A 23620-nucleotide genomic window follows, 5' to 3' on the forward strand; every position below is an offset into this window, starting at 1 on the left:
ACAGTTTTGAGGTTAGATTTATGAGTTTTCTAAATATGTTAATATCAATAGTTTATTGTAAAAAAAAATACGATGGGCCAAATAAAGAGAATTACAAAAATTGAACTTTAATATTTGAATTTTTTAAGGTTAGAATTAATATAATTTTTAAAGATAACAAAAAAATCATAACCTCAAAATTAAAACAGTGTTGCAATATGAAATAATGGGGTCTGTGTTTACTGATCGGGTCGTTATGATTTAAAAAAAACTAATATTTCAATATAATTAATTATTTATTAAATCATAAAAAATTCAATAAACAAAGCCGACATAATTTCCTATTGCAACACTCCTTTACTTTGAGGTTATGTTTTTTTAAATTTTTTTAAGTATACCCATAGATATTACCACAAACCATAACAAATAAAGTGAAATAAAAAAAACAAATTCATTTTTTTTTAGAAAAAAAGTTACTAATTTATTACTAATAAAAATGTACATTAAAAACAAACAAAATAGAATAGAAAAAAACGAAGAGTTATTTTGAACAAAAAAAGAACATGGAACAGATGAAAAATATAAACTCAATATTATATAATAATAAACACATAAAGTTAAATTAACAATTTAATAATTAGTTGTATTTTTGTTTTGTACTTAAACTAATTTTTAATTAACTATTTTAAAAAAAAAAAAAGAAACTTATATAAATAATAATAATATTGTAGATTATTTGAAACAAAATTAAATACAAAACAGAAAAAAAAAACAAAGTTTTATTTCAAAAGAAAAATGAATTAATAAGAAAAGAAAACAAAGAAAAAAATTTAATTAAAGACAATTCATATAAGAATTCGATTATAAACACTTTTCTAATTAATTATTGAAGCTTTTTGTGAATGTAGGGATAAATTGTTGTTGTTGTTATTATTATTGCCTAATGCTGATGATGATGTTGTCATCATGTTGTTGTTGTTATTGGACGACAACATCATATTATCCATGGAGTTTGATGATTTCTGGGTTTTTTGCCCCGTACTTATATTACTGCTATTACTGTCCATTGACCAATCCCAATCTTTGCCCTTGGGACGAAATTTCGATGATTTATGATGCTGCTGTTGTTGCACCGCCGTGGCATTTTGTTGTAGTTGTTGTTGTTGCATATCATTGTTGTTATTATTATTTGTTAACGGCAAACCATCAATTTGATCCACCCCAGATGATGAGTTGCCTCCTTCAAGCAATGAGGGCCCATTGTGGCTGTTTTGATTTGTACCGCTGCTATTTGTTGTGGTGGTCCCAGCAGCATCGGCAGCCGCTGTGGATGATGAATTGGAATAGGCCAATATTTCATCACAATCATATTCCCAATTACGTTCACAAAACTTCTTTTTGTAATGTTTTTCCAAAGATGTTTTTGATTTGCGTTGATATTTGAGGGGGATTTTTAAGCTGTTACCCACGCCAATACCACCACTTTGTTCCAACTGATGTGTCATCAAACCACCAGGAGGCGGTGTATTCAGAGTGACACTGGGACTGGGTGTACGTGGCAAACCCATATCCGATAATGGTGGACTATCAATAGCACTGCTCGCATCTTGTGGCGATGAACAATTCTTCAAGGTGATCGGCAACGAATTCATCATATCAGCCGAGTGGGAAGATTTCATACTGCTGTCGCTTAAATGATCGGGATGTGATGACGAGGACGAGGAATGGTGATGATGTAAATTATTGTGACCACCACTCATAAAACTGCTGTTACCACTTGATGAGGTACTACTGCCACTGCTGATGGGTAAATCCAGCTGAGACGATGTTGACGATGTGGAAAGGAAGGTACGGGCCGCTTCCGAATTACTACTACTGTGTGTGATACCCGAATCTGGTGAAGTATTACAGCTAATCGATGAGGGCACCGTATCGGTATCAATGGAGCGACGAGTTTTATCCAATTCGGTGGAGGCAAATGCCACCAGACGATCAAAACCCGAGCTGACACGATGCTGCCAATGGGTTTCATCATCAGCTGCAATAACGTCATCTATCCAAAGTTATTGGAATTCGATTTCACATTATTAATTGTGGTTGGTGCAAGGAGCAAGGAAAGAAGAAGAGAAAAAAACATATTTTTATTGTTATATTTTTCAGTATATAAAAAAATGTATATATTTATTTTTAATTTAGAACTAATGCATTTTTTCTAAACCCGAAATGTTAGTAATATTCTAAATATAATTGATTTGTATATGATGGGTGGTGGTGTGTATGTTTTGTAGGGTTGTGGGAAAATGTAGGATTTTTGGGATTGGAATAGATATACATTTTTTAATTCCCCATTGGAATATAGTTATTTTTATTGGTCACGAAGCCACTATTGAAATTCAGTGAATTTGTAATTTGGAAAGATATATTTCGGTAATTTCACGGGGTATAACTAATCAATCCAAATTTACCAATTTAATGAATTTCTTTGCTAATTCATAAAAAACGTCACAAATCGACAAATAGTTTTCATAAATTAGTACAAAAGTGTTATTCAGAATAAATTATATTTAAACATAAAGCTAGACAAAAAATAAATATTAAAAAAACTAAAAAATTCAAAATACTATAAATTGCATTAAAAGTTTTTCTAATAATCACATTTTTTTTGTACAACGAAACGAATTAACATGTGCTTAATATTGCAATTATCGTAGCATACTTTTAGGCGTAATTTTCATATACTGCCATTAATCAGTTTCTAAAGAACATTTACAGCATTCTCATGAATAAAATAATAATTTTGTATTTAACTGGCCTTTATTGGTCCGAAAATCAATATTTTCCTTTTTTAATTATCAAAAAATATATAATTTTACATATGTTTTCATATTTACTGTTTTACAAATTGAGTCTTGAGCATGTGGCACCAGAGAATTAAGATAAAAATGACTGGCGAACATTCAAAACTGTAGTTTGTATTTAACTAATAAATAATCAAATTGAGCATAACCTATCCAAGAAAATCTTGCTGACATACACATTTGATTATTATTTTTATTAAGACAATATAAACTTATTTTAAGGTTAGGTATGTTTTGAGGTTAGTTTGAAAAAAATGTAAATACCAAAATTAAAAAAAAAATTATAAATATATGAACTATATAATATCCATAAATGCTGAAACAGAAAGTGTCTTTGTCACTTTTGGAGATTAAACAATTTATGAGGTTAGGTTTGAAATTTGTTTAGAAAATTTTAATACGACAATAATAATTTTAAAAAATATAAATAACGTGACTAAAAACGTGCAATTAATTTATGGAAATGTAACAATTATCCGATAAGCCTTTTCCTTAACTTAATATATGTCTCCTGTAATGAGAAGAGGTCTTTTATTTACAAGATATTGTCAAGCATAGTTATAAAACGAAGGACGTTTAGAATTTTACATATTTATGGTTCAAGATAGGACTTGGGATTATTTACAGGTCTATTTTATAAAAATTAATGTTGGGTGATCTAATTGAAGTTTTTCCTGTGGTTTTTATAGACAGAACAGAACATGAGGTCTCTTTTATAAAAGATAATTTTAAGAAATCTAATTGAGGTTTTTTCTGTGGTTTTTATAGACGAACAGAAAAGCTATATAATATCTTTAATTTATTATACAGGATGAGATAAAAAAAACTGCAACAACGTCAAACGCCATAATGTTTACACTTTTTAAAATTTGTTCGAATGAAAGCAAAAAATGTCGGAAAAAGCATAAAATTTTAGAATAAATTTAGATTTGTTCGAATTGGTCACCTTTTCAAAATACTCCAGACACACAATAGTATAACGGATTGGTATCCGGAGATTTTGTTGGACATTGTGCGCTGAAAATGAAGTGGGGAACTTCATTTTTGTAACCATTCTTGGGGGCGCGTGCTGAATGCGATGGTACTGAGACCTGTTGGAATGTCGACCATCAGCTGTTATGCCGGCCCACACCATCACCATGGCCGGCGCTTGAGTTCTGGTGGCCAACCGAAGGTGCACATTTTCAGCTGACCTCTTTGGCAAGTAAACACGATCATGCTGTTTGTTTAAAAAATGCTGGACAACGAATGTTTTCTCATCGGAGAAACTCAAATTCGGCACTTCACCACTTTCGGCTAATCGCAGCAACTCTTTAGCTCTTTTGAGTCTATTTTCTGTCTGTTGTGGTGTAAGTTCTTGCACTTTTTGCAATTTCAATGGCATTACCCCGAGCTCATTTTTTAATATTTGCCGAATATTGCGATGTGTTCAGCTCACGCTTCTTTCAGTCGCTTCTTTTCGAACCATTTCTGCTTATGATGCTGTTTTCTTCCGTCCACTTCCTTGACGTCAGGCTACGCTACAAGTACCACGGCAACCAGAGATGGTACAAGACAAATGATTTATTCACATTTAATTGCTGGAGTGCTTTAACGATAGCCATTTGTAATTTTCCAGCCACATATATAAAGAAATTACACTATGACGATTGAATTCCATCACGAATATATATATATATATATTTTTTTTTTTGGAAAATTCTCAGCAAAATGCATTTGTATGCCTGTAAGCAGTATAATGAGCTACCACTGGAATAATTTTTAAAAGCTTTCGGACAAGTGGCAATGACAGCAGTCTGAAGTTGGTTGCAGTTTTTTCATCTCATCCTGTAGAATACTTATACAAATTGTCGTCTTTAAATGCACAGTAAAAGAGCTGTAAATGTTTTTCAACACTAAATATCTCCCCATCATTTTTTTTTCAATAGAACATGGTTAAATAACTCATATATTTGTAATACCTGAGCAGAACATTTGTCTATGGAAGGGTCCCATATAGGAAAAATTTTGCATCTATAGATGAAAGGACCATATTCGGAATTTGCACTAAATATCAGTTTTTACAATTAATTCTACCTAAAGAGCTTCTGTTAACATTTAAACACACACAATATAACATAATAAACAGAATAAAACATGCTAAAAAATAATAATATAATAATCAATTAGTAACAAAAACTATAAAACATAATACAAAGTATTTAATTTATAACAAAAAAATAATAATAAAATGAAAAAAATAATAATACAAAATAAAACTTACCTCACAGAAAAAAAGGTTTACAAAAGAAAAACAAAAACGAAAAATTTTGTCTTATGCATTATAAAAATTAAAATTTAGGTTATTATTCTCTGTTTTTAATACATAAATAGTAGGAATATTTTTTTTAACTTTGTACTAATTTATGTCTTTTTTTCTTGTGATTGTTGTTGACAATTTTCAAAAATTTTTTCCTTTCAAATTTTGTCTCTTTAGTCTTTTGTTGTTGTGACTGTACAACTATCGCCGACAATAATTCCAATTGCTTGATTTTGATGCTGACGATAATATAAATTGTTGTTGTTGTTATTATTATGGTGGTTGTGTTGGGATGGAGGAGGAACAACAATATTTGATTGTGGTGGTGGCTGTGATTTCGTATTACTATTACGTCTATAATCGTAAATTCCTAATGCATTTGAACTATTATCATTATTACTACATTTAGAAGTATTCATAAAAGTCGTAGTTGTAGTATTTGCTGTTGTCGTCATTTCCAATTTTAAAACTGTTACAAAAATAAAGAACAAGAAAACACAAATCAAAATAGTAGAAGAAGAAACAGACAAACGGCAAATTTAAATTAAAAACAAATTTCAGCCTAGTTCAGTAAAATTCAAAACGATTGAATTCGTATGGGTTGCAACTAAATTCCCCTGAGATGTGGTAGTAACAACATCATTCGAATTTGTTCGTAATGGATTTACAGAAGAAATAGGCTAGTAGAGTTTTGATATATATATATATATATATATTTGTTTTGAATTTTGAATATCCACTTTTATAGGTGGCGGTGGCAATGGTTGGTGTTGTTGTATTCTCATTTGTTGTTTTCGGATTTGATTAGTGAGAAAGAGCAAATTTATGTAATTTTATTTACATGAAAAATTTAAATTTAGTAAAGAAAATTTTAATAAAGAGCGAGAGAGAGAGAGGGAGAAGAGAAAATGATTACCAATTTTTTAAATGAATGTGTGTATGAACAGATGTTTTTTTTGGGAATTAAATAATTTACAGTTGTTTGTTTTTGTTTCACAAACGAAGTTATGGAAAATTAGGATTAAGCCAATATTTAATTTATTATAACCATTACCAGTTTTTACAGTATTGAAATATTTCAAATTTAAATAAAAGACATTGTTTGTCTGTTTCATGTGAAGTTTTAAGAATAAAATGAGGTTATGTCCATCATAAAATCTGTAAGTATTCTTACTATAGACCAAGGATTATTAATAAGGTTAACAAGGAGGCGAATTCAAAGTCTTCATTGACTGTCAAATTTATTGTTTGAAGAATATATAAACATAAAATCTTATCAATACACTTTTTTGAAAGATATTTCGAATTTTTATCCTGTTCTGTTTTGTATTTCGCGATTAAAAAGTTGACAGCATGGAAAGAGTAAGGCGCCTGCCGGTTAACCTTATGAATAAATCTTGTTATAGACGGTCTGTAAAAAACGTTTGGACTAAAAAAAGACTTGGATCGGACTCTCAAAGTGTAATTACTTATAGGTGATCTGTAAATTATCCGCCTTAACTTCCTAAGCGCTACGGTCTATAGAGACCTACAAAAGACACTTTAACTATTGAAGTATGCACAGCGTTTTCAAAATAGTCTAGCATTTTACAAACAAACAAAATAAAAACCTTAGACGGTGGGGTGGTTTTGTTGAAAAGTCTGGTATTTTTATAAAAATGTAAAAAAGTGTCAGTGCCGACAGATATATACCCTCAGCCTATGTTTTGCTGAAGTCTTCAGAGTTACACACAGGTTTTATTATTCTTTTATATGAAAGAGGATTCGGATTTAACGTTGATAAAATCGGTTATTCAATTCGCTTAATTAACGATAAATGTACAAATTTATATAATACTGACCCTTTTTGGGGAAGGTACCAGGGCAGATGGGTCCCATCTTCGGACTTGATTTAGGCTTGGTAAAAATAATAGGTTGTGCAAAGTTTGGTTCAAATCAAACATTCCATTCGCCTGATATTGGATTTATAAAATTTGAACAGTTTGATCATTCGTGGAGAAAGAGTGGACCAATGGGTCCAATATTCTGACTTAATCTAGGCTTCGTAAAGATAAAAGGATTTTCAAAATTTGGTTGAAATTGGACATTCCATTCGCCTGATATTGAGATTTTTAAATATTGTAAATGTTGACCATTTTGTGAGGGAGGTACCACCAGAACGGGTAGACCAATATGGCCCATCTACGGACTTGATCTAGGCTTTGTAAAATATATAGGTTATACAAAGATTGGTTAAAATCGAATAGTCCGTTCGCATGATATTATTAAATTAATTTTTAACACAATTTTGACCATTTTGAAGGAGGAGGTACGTAAAAGAGTGGACCGATATTCCCCCATCTTCGAATTTGAACTAAGAAGCTTGGTAGAAAGTGCAAAATTTGGATGAAATCGGTTACTCCCTTCGAGAGCTATCGTGAGATTTATCAACATTTCTACAAACCGATTTATGTATACCATAATGCTCACCAAATACAAATGTCAAAAATTTTTTTTTAGTGGAGATTTTTTCCTAAAAACACCAAAAAGCTCATTCTCGAATCTTACGATATAGTTTTTTTTTATCTCGATGTCCGTCGCAGGTAGAATGATTACAACAGAGTCTTAGAAACAAACCCAAAACCCAGAGAAATCAGATAACTCTTTTAATATAAAAAAACGGGGGTTATGTGGAGACTACCCCCGAAAATGGGGGCGAATATAAAAAAATTTTGAGAGGAAGATTTGTTACCACATACGAAAACAAAATACCTATACAATGGGCATATAGGTATAGGCGTCTGTCAGCTCAGCCCATTGTGTAAAAGCAACAACAAAAAACCTATACCCAATAAGAACTCAAAGTACTATATTACAGCCAATTCGGTGGAAAAATACGATCAAAGCCCAAAATACTAAACACAGGGGTGGGTGCCGGTCGGTATGTGTGGACCTATATTTAATATTTAAAATTTTTGTGGAGAAATGTACCAAATTTCAGCGAATTAAAAAAAAAAACGCTCAAGAACCCCAACTGAAATTTCGCGAAAAGAAGAAGAAGAAATATTAAATTTTGTATAAATCACAAGGAAAAACGACAATTCCTTAGAACTTACGTTCCACCTTCATGGGAGTTGCATTGTGTTGATTATGATGGCTATTATGATTTGTCGATGTTGGTTGTTGTTGCTGCTGTTGACCACAATATGCATTGTTGTTGGTATTGCTGTTGCTACTACCATTTGATTCTGATTGACATTGTGTTCGCTATGATGACCAACATTATTATTATGTTCCAAAATTTAGAAAATTGGGATGGTACCTTTATATGGGAGCTATGTCTAAACGTGGGCTGATCTTCGAACTTAACCTACCTACAGACAAAAGACGACTCTATGCAAAAAAAGTCTGAAAAATATATGTTATTTTATGTTATTTATAGCCACAAAAATATCTTCATATAACAAATTATTTCGAAATATCCGAAATAGTAGTACACCAATTCCTTGTAATGTCTTGAAATATAGACCAATCTAATTCTAATCTGTATAAAAAACCCCGCGTTTTCATTGTTTTCCTTTCAAACATTTAACACGTTTACGACAACAATGGACAACAGCATTTTTAATACAAAACACAAAAGAAAAGAAAAAAAACATGGATAATAAAAAAAAATAAAACAAATGAAAATCAAATTTTGTTGCTTGAGCTTTTGGTTCTATTAATGAAACAAAAAATAAAATGTATATATATAAAAAAGTAATAGTTATATTGCTGAGTGTGTGTGTTTTATAATAAAAAATATGTATATATAAAAAAATAAAAGTTTAGGTTTTTAACAACATTAAATGATTTTGTATATAAGTAATAAAAATAAAAATTGAGTTAAAAAATATAAATCAAAATAGAAAAATTTTGTTATAAAAGAAAAAAAGTAATTAATAATTAATAAATTGTTGTAACATTGCTATCGTGTCTAATAATTCTGCTAATAATAATAACATGATTATATAACAAAATTCAAAATTATTGTCAAAGTTTTGTTTTTGTTTTTATCATTTCTTTTTTAGTTGTTTGTTGTGTCATAGAGAGAGATTGCTTTAATCGCCACGTTATTCGTCGCTAGTTGGGGAAGAACAAGGATCATGATCATCGGCAAATGGAATTTGTTTGTGGTCATTGGTTGTTGTGGTTCTGGGTACGGCTAAATTATAGGCTCTGGTGGGAGAGGGAGAAGGTGATGATGTTGATGAGAAAGTTTGTGAATGTTCGGGTGGTGATGATGCTGATGAAGATGAGGATAGTGATGATGATGCTGTTATTGTTGTAGATGATGACGACGATAATGATGATGATGATGGTGTTGGTGTTATATCATTGGTGGTGGAATTTATAATATCAGTATTGTTGTTGTTATTATTAGTATTATTGGAGGAGTTTGGATTAGCATATTGTATTATCTTAGAATTACTATAGGAAGTAGTGGTGGAGGTAGATGATGATGATGATAAGGAGGAGGAGTTAGAGTAATTAATAATGGAGGATGAACTAATTTCATGAGTATTATTTGGACTATGTCTTTCATGTTTAGTTGTGGTTAGAGTATCAATAGAAGTATGTTTCTTGTTGTTAATTTTGTGTTTAGTGTCAAGTGTATTGGTTATGGTGTTTTGTGGTTCTTGTTGCTGATGATGTTCATGTTTTTGTTGTTGCTGTTGAAAGCTTTGTTGTGTGCTAATATTATTGGAAAAATCAAGCTTACCATCATCTGCGGCACGACCTCCCACAACAGGGTTGGCATTTGTCAAAACTGCTGCAGCAGAGGTATTGCTTGTTGAGTTATGTGGTAAATGTTGTTGTTGTTGCTGGTGATGATGATGGTGGTGGTGTTGTTGTTGTTGTTGATGATGACTGTTGGGAATATTATTATTGCTGTTGTTGTTCATTGTGGAGGAGTTTAGGGAATTATGATGATGTTGCAGCTGCTGCTGTTGATGATGGGAATGGTGGTTGTTATTTTGGTGTTGGTGTTGTTGCTGATTCTGATGCTGCTGTTGTAGATGATTATAATGACCATGACCATGTTGTTTGTTATGCTGATGATGGTTCTGCTGCTGCTGATGATGATGATGTTGTTGTTGGCTATTATTAACAGATGGTCTACCATTGCTGGCCGATGATGATGAGGCCATTGCTCGTACATTATCACCGCCCATTATTGAATTAATTTCAGGACTCATAAGTGGTTCCACAGTTAGTTTATTACCACGTCTATGTTGTGAAGACGACGACGAAGATGATGGTGAATGTTGAGCATAACCACCAGATGCATGGTGTTGTTGTTGCTGGTGATGATGATTGAGGCCGCCATTTGTATTGGCATATGGATTTGCCTGGCCAACTGCCGACGACATTTGATCATTTGAATAATGCGGTATTTTCGATGGCCGGGGATGATGATTGGTCATGGGTGAAGTACGTTTTACACCAACTGAAATTTCCCGAAGAAGAAGAAGATGAAATATTAAATTTATATAAATCACAAGGCAAAATAACAATTCCTTAGAACTTACGTTCCACCTTCATGGGAGTTCCATTGTGTTGATTGTGATGGCTATTATGATTTGTCGATGTTGGATGTTGTTGCTGTTGACCAGCATATGCATTGTTGTTGGTATTGCTGTTGCTACTACCATAATGATGCATTTGATTGTGATTGACATTGTGTTCGCTATGATGGCCACCATTATTATTATTGTTCCCATTCATCCCACCACTTGTTGACGAAGCAGCTGCTGCCCGTTTTTGCCTTTCCTCGTGCTCCTCACGAAATTTGCGTGAGGCCATCAAAGAGGCAGCCAAACCTGGAAAATTGTTGGAAAAATAATTTAAAAGATCTCAAAAATTGTTTTTTGATTACGTATAGCCCCCAAATTAAGAGTTTTCAAATTCAATATTTTTTGTTGCTCATTTTAAACAAAACTTCACTTTTTTTAATTAAACATTAAGCGCAGACCTTCTCTTGGTCTGCATGATTCAGAAGACCTATCTTCTATATCTAGAAGATCAATAAATTGGCTTCTTTAAATAGCAGACTTTGGATTGGCCTTCCATCTCCTATAGGCCATTAGAAGAGGTTTTCACCTACAAAAGTCTAACATTAAACCATCATAGCCAGAGAGGTCAGAAATTTACATGACATACATTTTACGTATATTACATAGTCAGAAACTCGGAAACCCACCCAAAACCATTAAGTTTTTGACAAAATGCCTATTTCCATTAATGAATTTGGAAATTACGTATGCTTTACTGAAATCCATATAAAATTTCAAAAAAGAAATTCTCCAAAAAGTTTAGAATTTTGTATTAGTTCTAGTAAGGAACAGACAAATATATGTAAAAATAATATGCATTTTTGAAAATAACTTTATATGGTAATAATATTCGAATAAATGACGTTTTCTACATTTACTACATTTTATACAGGTATATGACGTTTTCGACGTTTACACCTTTTTGACAGTCGAAAACCTAAAAATTCGTCATACGGACCATCCCTGATCATAGCCCTATAAAGACTATACCTATAAAATCGAATTCTGTTAAGACTGCCCTTTAAATTCTAGACTTACCTTCCAGCGGAGGATTGGTGCCATTCATACGATTGCCGCGATTCGAATGTTTATCTTTGTTCGACTTGTGTGAATGCGATGATGACGAATGATGTTGTTGTTGCTGCTGATGCTGTTGTTCATCCTGAAAATATGCTTCAATACACGGTTTCATTTCGGCACGGGGCAATGCTACCGGTTGATAATCCCGATTATTGTTGGCTGTAGACGATGGTGCCCCCACTGAAGAATTTACCATATTTGTGGGCATTTTGGCATTTGCTGAATGATACGAGGAGGTATCTCTTTCACGATTGTTATAATGTCTAGAGGTCGATGATGTCGACGAGGCTGACGACGTAGAAGAGGAATTGACAGGTGCTGGACCACTGGTTGCATTTGCGTTATTCGTTCCAACCATTGTCTTGTGTTGATATGCAACATTGGCCAATGTGGCTAAATTATGGGTATAGGCCGATTTGGGTTCTACGGAATTTCGTGAAGATATTTCAGCATAACCTGTTGCAGGATTGGGAGGTTGTTGTTGTTGAGGTGCAGAACCGGCTTCATCCATATGTTTAACATGAACACGTTCCGGCCTTTGGGCACAATTATTAATAATCATGCGTTCCCGCTCTCTTTCTCGTTCACGTTCCCGTTCCCTTTCTCTCTCTCGCTCTCTTTCTCTTTCATTGGAACGATCCCTTTCACGGTGCAAATCATGAGCACTACCATAAATACTACGCTCCAATAGATAGGGATTACGTTCACCCGAAGCATTTCCCACGGTGGACATATTAACGGCCGCATTAATAATCGATTGATGGGTAATTTCCAATGTCCTTTCAATTTCACCATTTACCAGATCGCCAATGGTCTTGGAAGCCATACCACCCGACGATCCCGGTGGCATATGTTGATTTAATTTCTCCTGTGACAGGTGTCTTCTTAGGGCCATTTTTGCCGGTGACACCTGGGTATAATCGGGCTGAGATGAATTCGAACTTGGCCGGCTTGGTGGCTGCTGTGTCGGCTGGCCATGATTTTGTCCAGCAGATTCTCGACTATTACTTCTTTCCATGGACATTAAACGATCCCGGGTGGGTGGGTAATATGATAATGCCGAATCAGAATTGGCTGAACTGGACCGTACGGGTGGTTCATCGATTAACATTTCCCGGCTGCTGGAACGCTGTTGATGTGACAAATGATTTTCCAAGGGTGGTTGTTTGAATTCCAATGCCATGTTGTTGTGGCTATTTGCATTCAACATTAATGGCTGTTGCTGTTGCTGCTGTTGTTGTTGTAGCGCCTGCTGTTGCTGCTGATGATGGTGGTGGTGATGCAGATTTTGATGCAAATGATGATGTTGCTGCTGCTGTTGTTGTTGCTGGGCCATATACTGTTCATAACTGGCAGCACTAATCGAACTTCGTCTCCTTATCATATTATTATGTTCAGCAGGATGTCCATAGGGATGATTATTCGCACTGCTGCCGCCGCTGCTATTCAAATGTGGTGGTGGGCCAACATGATTCGGATGACCACTGTGGGGAGGATATTTGGAGGATGATGACGCTCCTTTTGATGTTGCAGAGTTCATGACTGCGGAAGACGTGGTATTTAAAGGATGCAACATGGCCTTGGATGCTGATCCTACGCCACCAGGAGCATATTTATTATGGGCTCCAGCTTGTGGTGGTGGCAATGCTGTATTTATGGGTGATATTGTGGTGGTTGCATTCAGGTGGGTCATGCTATGCGTAGCCACATTGATAATATTACTCAACGAGTTGTGATTGCTTTGCGAAGGTGGTGGTGGTGGGGGAGCCGACGCATGTTTTTGTCGTTTAGCAGCCGCCACTGTCGATGGTTGTATGGGTGTTATATCCACTTGTACTTGATTCACTACCTGTTGAGCTTTGCGTTGTTCCTGATCTTCATTAAGGGCCGATGTTATTATACTCTTAAGGCGATCTTCGAAATTCGCTACTTTTGGTGATTCCTGAATGCTGACCACTGCCGAAGCATTTGCTGCGGAGGAGGAGGATGACGACGATGCATGGTTTTTACGCATACCAGGCATATCACATTTCGGCAGAATGCTGGTACTGCTGGGTCCATTCATAGAACGCATGGGGTTGTTATTACCATTGTTCAAATTTATGGGATGTTCTCCCGCCGAAGATCGCTGCTTGGGTGCAGGCATGAGCGTGGCTGCATCTGGATGTTGTGTTGGATATTGAGCTGCACCGGGCGCACCATAACCCAGACTGGGTAAATGCTCGTTACTTGCCGAACGTTCGTGTTTCTTACGATAAGGTTTATCCTCCGGATGGTGGTGGGGATGTTGATGTTGATGCTGCTGTTGGTGAATATTAGAATGATGCAGGTGTTGCTGCTGCTGCATTTGATAGTGGTGGTGATGATTATTGAGAGCCAAAGGTTGTTGTTGCTGCTGATGATGTTGCTGCATTTGCTGTTGTTGTTGCTGCTGCTGTTTGGCCAATTTGCCAGCCTCTATTTTCCGGCCCGTTTCCAATATCTTTTGGGCCAACACTTCCGGATTACTCTCCTCAATTTTACCCACATCTGGCACATCCGGCCATTCTTGAGATCGCGATCGATGATCACGGGCTTTTCTACCCGATTTACCGGTGGTTGTTTTGGTAACAGTTATAGACGGTTGTATGATAGCAGCATTATTTGGCACTAAAGAGGTAGAGGTGGAGTTGGTGTTGGTGGTAGAAGCAACAGCAGCAGTTGGTACAGCTGATCCCACAGCTCCCGCCACAGACGACAATGACGAGGAGGATGATGAGGAAGATGTTTGTGCGACATGATTAATGGATATCGTTGTGGTATTTACATGATTATGTGTGGTCAATTGCAAGGGTTGATTGCAAGATGCCGAAATATCCATTGCCATGGACGAAGAAGAAGCTCTACTACTGTTGCTACTGGAATTATTATTGGCTACAATGATATTTGTTCCCTGGGCCAGAAGAGCAGCCGTGGCTCGTCGTTCTTCGGCAGCTTTTTCCAAACTCTTCGCCTCCTTTTCAATACTAGATACTTGGGCAACCAATTTCTTGCGCTGAGCCAAGGTGTTGGCTATTTCTTTCAACACCAATTCATGGGCTGCGGCCTCTGACAATTCACCGCCGCCCGGCACGTCATGTAGTTTCGTCTTGCCATTGGCTCCATAGAGCATTTGGTATTCCGGCAGGTGTTGTAAATGTTTCTTCAGCAGGCGGCGTTGTTCCATTTCGCAGGCCGTAACCTGACTTTGTATTTTCTTGGCCACGCCCTGCAGTTCCTTGTGGCGTCCCACTATCTCCTTCGCCTTGGCAATCAAGTCATTGGGCGACGAGACATTAATGCCCAATTCATTCATGCGAACTTTCAACAAGGCCACACTGTCATCGATTAGCACCTTTATTTGTTTGTCCAGTTGGGAGGCACGATTCTTAATGCGCTGCTTGCGTTCCTGTTCCAATTGTATTTGCCTCTTGATGTTGGGGACAAATGATTTCGATTTCATTTGTTCAATCATGGCCATATATTGGGAACGGAAAACATCCAGCAATATTTGTAATGCATATGGGGTGTCATTCGGTTGGGTTGGTATATCCAATTCACGATGAGCCATATTTTCGGTCAACAATGAGGTCAGCTGTTGATCAACACAACCAGGGGCCGGGGGTAACTTCTTGCTCATCGCCTCGATGGAAGTGGAGAGTAGGGTTTGCTTGTGCAAAATTTCCAAACCTGCAATATTGGCACAACGTTTGCCACGTACGGCGCCCTTCTTTAGTCGGCCCTTACGACCGACTGTAGATGTTCCACCTGCACTAGCTGCTCCTCCGCCTTTAGCACTACTACTACCATCCTGATTTGAGGAGTTGTCTTTAGCGGCAGCTGCTGCAGCTTCCGCCCTCTCCTTGGCCGCAGCTTCGCGTTGAGCCGCTGCTGCCGCACTTTTGCTAGCAATTGCCGCTTTGCGCGTTAATTTCTTACGTTTCTTTTGTGTTGTTGTGCGCACAGTGCGCGTGGAAGATGTTGTGGTAGTTTGATTATTATTCTCCTCCTCATCCGACTGGGAACTTTTACCCTTTGAACTGGCCCAATCGGACCAAGTTTTACGGGTGACAGGTCCACCACTACCATTGCTGTTGCCACCATTTGTTGTTGATGCAGCCTCACCATCACTTTCCGTTGATGTTTCCATTTCAGCTGCACGTTGTTGTTGCTGCTGCTGTTGTTGTTGCTGCTGTTGTCTTGTTTTTGTTGTACTACTAGTTGTTGTCGTTGTGTTGCTACTAGTATTGTTGGTGGAATTATTGTTGTTGTTGTTCGAACTACTATTGCTTGTATCTTTGGCATGGGCAGCAGGAGAATTGGTACGAGCTGTTAGCGATGAATTGGAATTTTGTGAATTTGCCTGATTATTGGCTTCACGTTTGGCACGATCTCGAGTGGTACGTGTTGAACCGCCTACAATGGAAATGGAGAAAAAAATACAAAAAAAAAGAAAGAAAAATGTTTGGAATTAGTATGGTCGAGGGGTTTGTATATATGTCACATATGGAAATAAATGTAATTTGGGATTTTTGTTTTCATTGAATTGGGAATTTAGTGGATTATTGGCTAGATTTCTTAAAGTTTATATATATTTTTTTTGAAATTTTATTTATGATAATTAAATAATTGTATTTTACAAAGACGTTTTATGGGGTTCCACTATTCACACCTACTCACAGAGAATCGATACAATACAGTTCCAGGTATATTAACTGGTGAAAAAATACATTGTAACATCCATTGCATTGGATCCGATAAAAAACATTTTTTGTCCGCCTACGGGATAATATCTGAATGCTATCGGATGAGTCTACAGGTTTTCGATAAGGAAAGTCATTGAGTATGATAGGCGGCGGTTTTGAGGGAGCCTTTCAGAGGAATTGACTGTGTGTCTATGATCCCAAGATCGTCGAGTCGGAATTGACACCGCCAAAAGTATCACGGACTATTTCTTTTCAAATCCATAGCCCTTTGCACTTGAAGACATCATGCATGGCACTATCGCGTTTCCACGACAGAGGGGTATATGGTCCGAAACGAGGGCTGCTACTACAACAACAAACAAGGTAGGTGAGGAGCTCGTAAATAAGCATCTGAAAAGCCTAAATATAAATGGAAAAATGAAGCAAGAGATCTATACTCAACAAGAGCCTTCTGTCCTCTGATGAATCGAAGCTCCGATTAAAAAAAAATAATGGACTAAAGCTTAGTTTTTTTTTCAAAAAAATCTCCGGGTGGTTATTTTTAAAATTTTCAAGGACTAAAGAGAGGATTTTTTGACACTGAGATGTGATGATTTTGATAGATTCTTTTTGATGAATAGTTTCCAAAGGACTGAAGGAAAGGCAAGGGCCGAAGCTTCGATTTAAAAAAAAATATTGAAGGACTGAAGCGTAGATTTTTCCAAAAATTTCCGGGTGGTTCTTTTTAAATTTTTCAAAATCTAAAGAGTGGATTTTTTGATACTGATATATGGACTTTGATGGGACCGAACCGTGCATTTTGTAAAGAACTGAAATGGGGATTTTTCAGGGTCTGAGATCTCTACACAACCATAGCCTTCATGTATAGTAAAAAGACTTCTGGAATGCGACACCACCATCGCGGAAGAAGATGCTGTCCTCTGATGAATAGCAACCAGCTTGGAAAGGACTGAAGGAAAGGCAAGGACAGAAGCTTCGATTTAAAAATAAATTTTTAGGACTAAAGCGTTGTTTTACAGGAAATTATACCGTTTGGTTCTTTTTAAAATTTTCAAGGACTAAAAGTGGATTTTTTTGACACTGAGATGTGGACTTTGATGGAACCGAGCCGTGGATTTTGTAAAGAACTGAAGTGGCGATTTTTTAGGGTCTGAGATCTCTACGCAACCAGAGCCTTCAAGTATAGTAAAAAGACATTTGCATTCTTTCTTCTGGAAGATTTTTTTTTCAAAGACTATCGATGTATTAAAAAAGTGCGCCTAGTCAATTTAAATATTTTTAGCGGATTTATAATAAATACGTGGGAAGTTATCGCCAGGATTATTAATGCAAAAGAAGGATAGGATTTACATATTACAACAAAGTGACATACATCTTTGGATATAGATTACATAATAAAGGCGAAGGACATATATCAAGTACCCGGTATAAAATTCCAAAGGATTTTTGCAACATTTGAAGGTCTAGCCACCTGAAACATACCATAATCCTCCGAAAAGGTAACACCTGAGACTTGTATATTAGCCCTACACCCTTCAAAAATCGTAAATAGGTATGTATATAATAAAAATTTGTAATTATTTCGAACAAGTTAGTAAAAAAAAACGACTAAGACAATATAGGCGAATCATTCATTCGCAATTATTTGACATGGAATACTTCAGTCAAAACAAAAACTAGTTTTGATTTCGAAAATTATATTGAAAATCGATACACAAAAATTCAATTTCTTTTCGATATGAAAACAAGCATATGTTTCGAAAAACAAACTAAAAAAACAGAGATGAACAAAAAAAAAAAATTATGAAAGGAAAACAGGTGAATATCCAATTTAAAACAAATGAACTAATTTCGAAATGATTTTTGTTTGCGGATATGAATTTAGAGGAGAGTAATTTTTTTGTAGAAACGAAAATTAGCACAAATAATTCACAATCGTTGGATATAACGCAGAACGCAATATACACTGTCTGTGGGGTGATGTGTTTCAGCATTTTCAGCATGAGAGAGGTACGGTTTTTAGCCTGGTTTTAATTGTTTATTTTTGTTTCATTTGTCCTAGTTATTGAAGCACAATATGTTTTGGGTTTTTTTTTTTTTTTGAAGATTGATGATGATAGGAAACCGATGTTCCAAGCCCATGATGTGGATGGCCTTAGAAGACAATGGCCCCGTCGCACAAACTTACCCACGTGATCGTTTTCAGCACCTTTTTGAGTTTTGAGCCGTTGAAAATAACGCTCTAATATTGTACGATCGATGACATGGAGATAATAGGAAACCGGTTTGCAGGTCCATGATACGGAGCCCTTAAGGGGAGGTATTTCGCTGACATGCATTATTGTGCCAATATCGCTGAGATTTCTGCAAAAAAGAACCGAAACAGACATTTGATTAATTCAAAGGAAAACAAAAAATACCACAACAAAAAATCAGGACAATACAAATTGCAGATTCAATTTTATAATCGATTTACTTTTACCAATAAAAAGAGTCCATTACATAATTTGTATTGTATTGACCTTTGCTTGGTTGTTCCCAACTTACCTATCGGTTATACGAAAATTCAAGGGACAAAATGATTTCGATGAAACAATTCGCGCACCATCTCTCAAATCGGCAAATCTCTCCTTCAGCTGATGATCAACATTCGGTCCGAATGCAAAATTATTTACAAACACCAACGACGAACTGGTTATCTTTTCGCGATGTTCATCGACAAGAAAATCGCCCTTTAGCAATTTATATTCGCAGAAACGTTTACCAAACCATGCCATAAATTGGCGAAAGAACATATCCATACGTTCGGCATAACGGGCGGGTGTATCGGCTTTTTCGATACCAATGCAAGATTTTAGGGGAAAGGAACCGGCCATTTGTAGAACAACTTGTCCCACGCCGGAACCCAAATCTATAAACGTATCATCATTGGTAACATTAACATGTTTTATCATTTGCAGAACCAATTCGTAGGAGGTTTCGCCGTAGACCTCCGGTGAAAAGGGTTCATAATTGTTCAACTTATCCGGATCGAGTACGGCGAAATTGTAAACTAATTGTAATATATGTCTTAACAGACTGGGATGAGCGAATTTATTAAGACGCTCGGCGGGCAGTGAGGTTCCTTTTTCCTAAAAAAAAATGAAATGCAAGAAAAGAGGGTTAGCAAAATTAGAAAGGGTTAGACAGAGACATAAAAAAGGATTGTCCAAACAAGTTTTTAGGAATCTAACCTAACAAAATTAAAAAAGAACAATGGAAAGGTTACTGATAATAATATCTCACTCAATGCAAGGTACATATAGGCAAAAGAAAAAGGATTGTCCAAACAAGGCAATTTTAAGGTGTAGAGCCAAATTATTGATTTCCCTTGGTAAGAAAGACCTGAAACTGACCATAGGCATCATTACAGGTCACTTTAAAATTGGAAATAATTGAAGCGGAATATTATTGAAATCGGGACATTTACATTAGTATATTTAAGATAGAGATTTGAAAATTTTGCACATATATTGCTAGTACTTCTATGACGTTTGTTACAGAAAAAAAAATATCGGTCGAATGTGACTCTAATAAACCCCACCCCTGGGGATGATGCAGATCGAAAAATGGAGCGAGAATACTCAACCAATTTTCCTTCTGTGTGAAAAGAAGGAATGAAGTGTAATTTGCTTCAAGAAAATTTCCGGGTGGTTCTTTTTAAAATTTTTTTTAAGGAATTTTGTAAAGAACTGAAGTGGGGTTTTTAGGGTGTGAGACCTCTACGCAATCAGTATCGTAAAAAGACATCTGCAAAACGACCCCACCATCGCTGAAAAAGATTTGATAAAACCCATTCCAATATTCAGTATTTGCCCAAAATACTGAATAGGTACATTCCAATATTCAGTATTTTGGGCAAATTGACCAAAATTTGCCTACCAAAAATATCAATATTCGTCATTTTTGGGTAGTCCCCAATAAAACGGCATCTCCATTTACATTTACATTAGAAATTTTTTCCGTGTTAACCTACTTTATGAGGATTTATTTGACATAGTATATGCAAAATTTGACTTTTTTTGGTTTTAAGTTGTTGGCCCGCCTCCCGATGGTCGAGTATTAACAGCGCCACCACCAATTAAGTAGACGACTTTGTCTACGAGCCTTCAATGTGGGTAAAAAATTTTGACATTTGAAACCCACTGGTTTAACGAAATCCGGTTATATGTAAAAGTACTATTAGTTGACATATATTGGTCTGTTCCCGTACTGCAAGAATCTACTACTTTTTACTACGATAACGAAATTTCCTTTATGTTATCGAAGAAAATAGTAAAATATAGTAGATTCTTGCAGTACGGGAACAGACCGTATGTAATCCAGTACAATGTAAAGCTTTTCAATCGAATTGGTTGCAATTTGATATTTTTTGTTCGCATTGGGTATCAAAATCTCCCTAGCAAAAAATAATTTGGCTGAGTGGTGTCAATTTACGTGACAACAGTGCTGGTACCTTTAATTGCGGCGTATAGCAAACGCTATTTAAATGTCATTTACACTGATCCTTCAATTAGTGCGTTTGTCAATTTGCGTTTAGCAAACCTTCAACTATGACGTGTGGCAAATGGTAAAGAATTCTTATAAAAACCTATTACAAAATAATAATCTCTTGCATTCTGTAAAATAAAATTTGATTGCACTTTTCATCACGTTTTTTGGACTATCCTTTTTTTATAAAAAAAAGTTATAAAATATATATTTTTAAATGTAAAGATCTTTGGTACTTACCAATGCAACAATACTGTCAACAGCTTTATTAAAACGATCGACAAGATTTGTCATAGTCTTATAACAGGCAGTGTCTATATGATTAAGATTAATCTCCTCGAATGCCGACGAGATGCTGGGCAGTTCATCGCAAACAAATTTAATTGTGTCAATAATATCGATGCCATTGTCATGACGATCTGAACCGGTACCGACTTGCAGTGGCCAGGTGAATGTTATGACCTCAGATGAACCAGCTGGCGAGCGCAACACCAAGTCTTTGACTTGAGGTGTTGCCATATCTTACTGTAACGGAGGTGGGGTGGGGTGTGATCAAAGAAATTTTGGATGATGATTTGTTGTTGATCGCTTCAGAAACACAACAAATTAAAAACGAAAGATGATAGGTTAATGGGCTGGGTTGTTCTCTTCTTCTTTTTCTGCTTGTTCGTTGTTAGGAAAAAATATCCTTTGGTGTTTTGGCTGTGTGTGAGTGGCTTTTTTTCTTCTTCTGCTTCCTTTTCAAATCAGCTGTTAATGTTGTTGTTTGTTATTATTGATAATAATTGTTTAGATTAGAGCGTTCCAGTTAAGTTAAAAGAGTATGACGCCAGATTATCGGTGGGTATATCTTTTTATATTTTTGTAGTAGAGTTGAGGATCTTATTTTGTTGGTTTTTTTTCTTTTTCTTAGCGATTCGATATTTTGTTGCTTGTTGTTTTGTTTTTGGGGTTGTTAAAGGCAGTTTTTTGTTACGTTTTTTGTTTTGTTGTTATTATTATTTATTATTAATATTGTTATAATACTAATATTATTTATAATGAATTTTAACACAATATATATATATGAGAAATGTTTATTTTTTATATTATTTATTATTGCATTTGTTGACAACGACGACGGCAAATGTTTAGCAAAATAAAATATAACGAAATATATAACACAAAATATATTTATATAATAGTTTTTTCGTTATATAAAATGAATAATGGTGTGGTGGTGGAAGTAGAATTTAAAATAATTTACAAAAAATAATATGATTTGTATCAGTTTTACGTAATGATGGCAGGAGAAAGTAGGGTTATGTTTATCAGGGTTGATTTTGTTTGTTTGTTATATTTTCTTCTAATGTCTTCCGTTTCTTTTTTTCTGCGAACAAGCGTTATGTGAATTATTTTTGTAACATCTACGTTATAATTGCAATTTTGTAGAGATTAATTGTTGCGTAATAAATCTTCGATTAAACAAACAATAGATGTTGATTTTTAAATTCATAACGGGTCACAACAATGACGGCGAATGCGATGACAATGACGACGGCGGCGACAAAAATGTTAGTAACGGCGTTAAAATTCTTAACGAAAACACGAAATATAATAACAGCTGATGATAATTTCGTAATTTTGTTCGTTTTTTATATTGCTGCTGGGCATTAAGATAGCGATACATTTTCGCACGAATTCATAATTATCATCATGATTTTTTCCAAAAATTATTTTGTGTAAAAAATGTTGTTTTTGATGATGATTTTTTGTTTTTCAAATTTGTATAGTGTCCTTTGTGTGTATTTTAATTTAATTTATTTGACGTTTTCCCGGTTGTTGTTATTTTATTTGTTATGTAGTTATGTAAGAGCACAAAAAGAGTCTGAAACAAGAAAATAGAGAATGGGAGAACAATGTCAAAAATAAATAAGAATTGTCAAAAACATATGTATATTAAAGAAAATTAAAATTTAAAACTAAAGAAAAAAATTGAAAATAAATTTTGTAAATAATTTTGATGGTGAAAAAAAAAAAACTGAAATATAATGGAATGAAGTTGTAAATAAAATCATGCAAACACCAACATATATGTTATGCCATGACTTCCTACTTCTTCCATTAGATACAGGATCATTATTTTTCACATCACATTTTTTTAAATTTTTCAAAAGAATTTCAATATTTCATAATTAAAGGCTTATTAACCAACCATACAAAATATATAAATTGTAAACATATTATAAATAAAATTCCCACAAACCCTTTCTTAAAAATTAAGATATTTTTTTTTAATATAATATATTGAAATTTACTTAATTGATAGAAATAATGTTTCAATAGTTTAATTAAACCACTTGACATATGACCTGGTATTTGAAACAAGTTTACATTGACCATGTTTTATTTCATCCATTATGTTTTATATTAAATCCCATTTATTCGAAAGGATAAATTATTTTTTAATAGTTTTTTTTTTTTATAAATACCCTTTTTAATTAAATGCATGGAGTTTTTAAATTAGTTTTATTAAAAACTGTAGTGATGTGTGGCCAGACCCTTTAACAATATTATTATGATGGTAGAACAGCT

At 34.9% G+C, this 23620-nt stretch overlaps 1 protein-coding gene across 1 annotated transcript in view; it reads right to left on the reverse strand.

Annotated features, from left to right (window-relative positions):
* Positions 1–21565, reverse strand: part of LOC133329196 (histone-lysine N-methyltransferase, H3 lysine-79 specific) — a 33824-nt gene extending 12259 nt beyond the window's left edge. The window contains 12 exon segments of the mRNA XM_061537689.1: positions 1022–2032; positions 9878–10606; positions 10689–10979; positions 11751–12971; positions 13029–13946; positions 13983–14130; positions 14132–14227; positions 14230–14389; positions 14534–16226; positions 18705–18880; positions 19064–19647; positions 21287–21565. Coding sequence (XP_061393673.1) covers positions 1022–2032; positions 9878–10606; positions 10689–10979; positions 11751–12971; positions 13029–13946; positions 13983–14130; positions 14132–14227; positions 14230–14389; positions 14534–16226; positions 18705–18880; positions 19064–19647; positions 21287–21565 — 7306 coding nt within the window.
* Between the last annotated feature and the right edge of the window lie 2055 nt (positions 21566–23620).

The sequence above is a fragment of the Musca vetustissima genome, unplaced genomic scaffold (assembly GCF_032173495.1).
Source record: "Musca vetustissima isolate MV318-11 ecotype Yass unplaced genomic scaffold, APGP_CSIRO_Mvet_v1 utg61680, whole genome shotgun sequence".
NCBI classification, from domain to species: Eukaryota; Metazoa; Arthropoda; class Insecta; order Diptera; family Muscidae; genus Musca; species Musca vetustissima.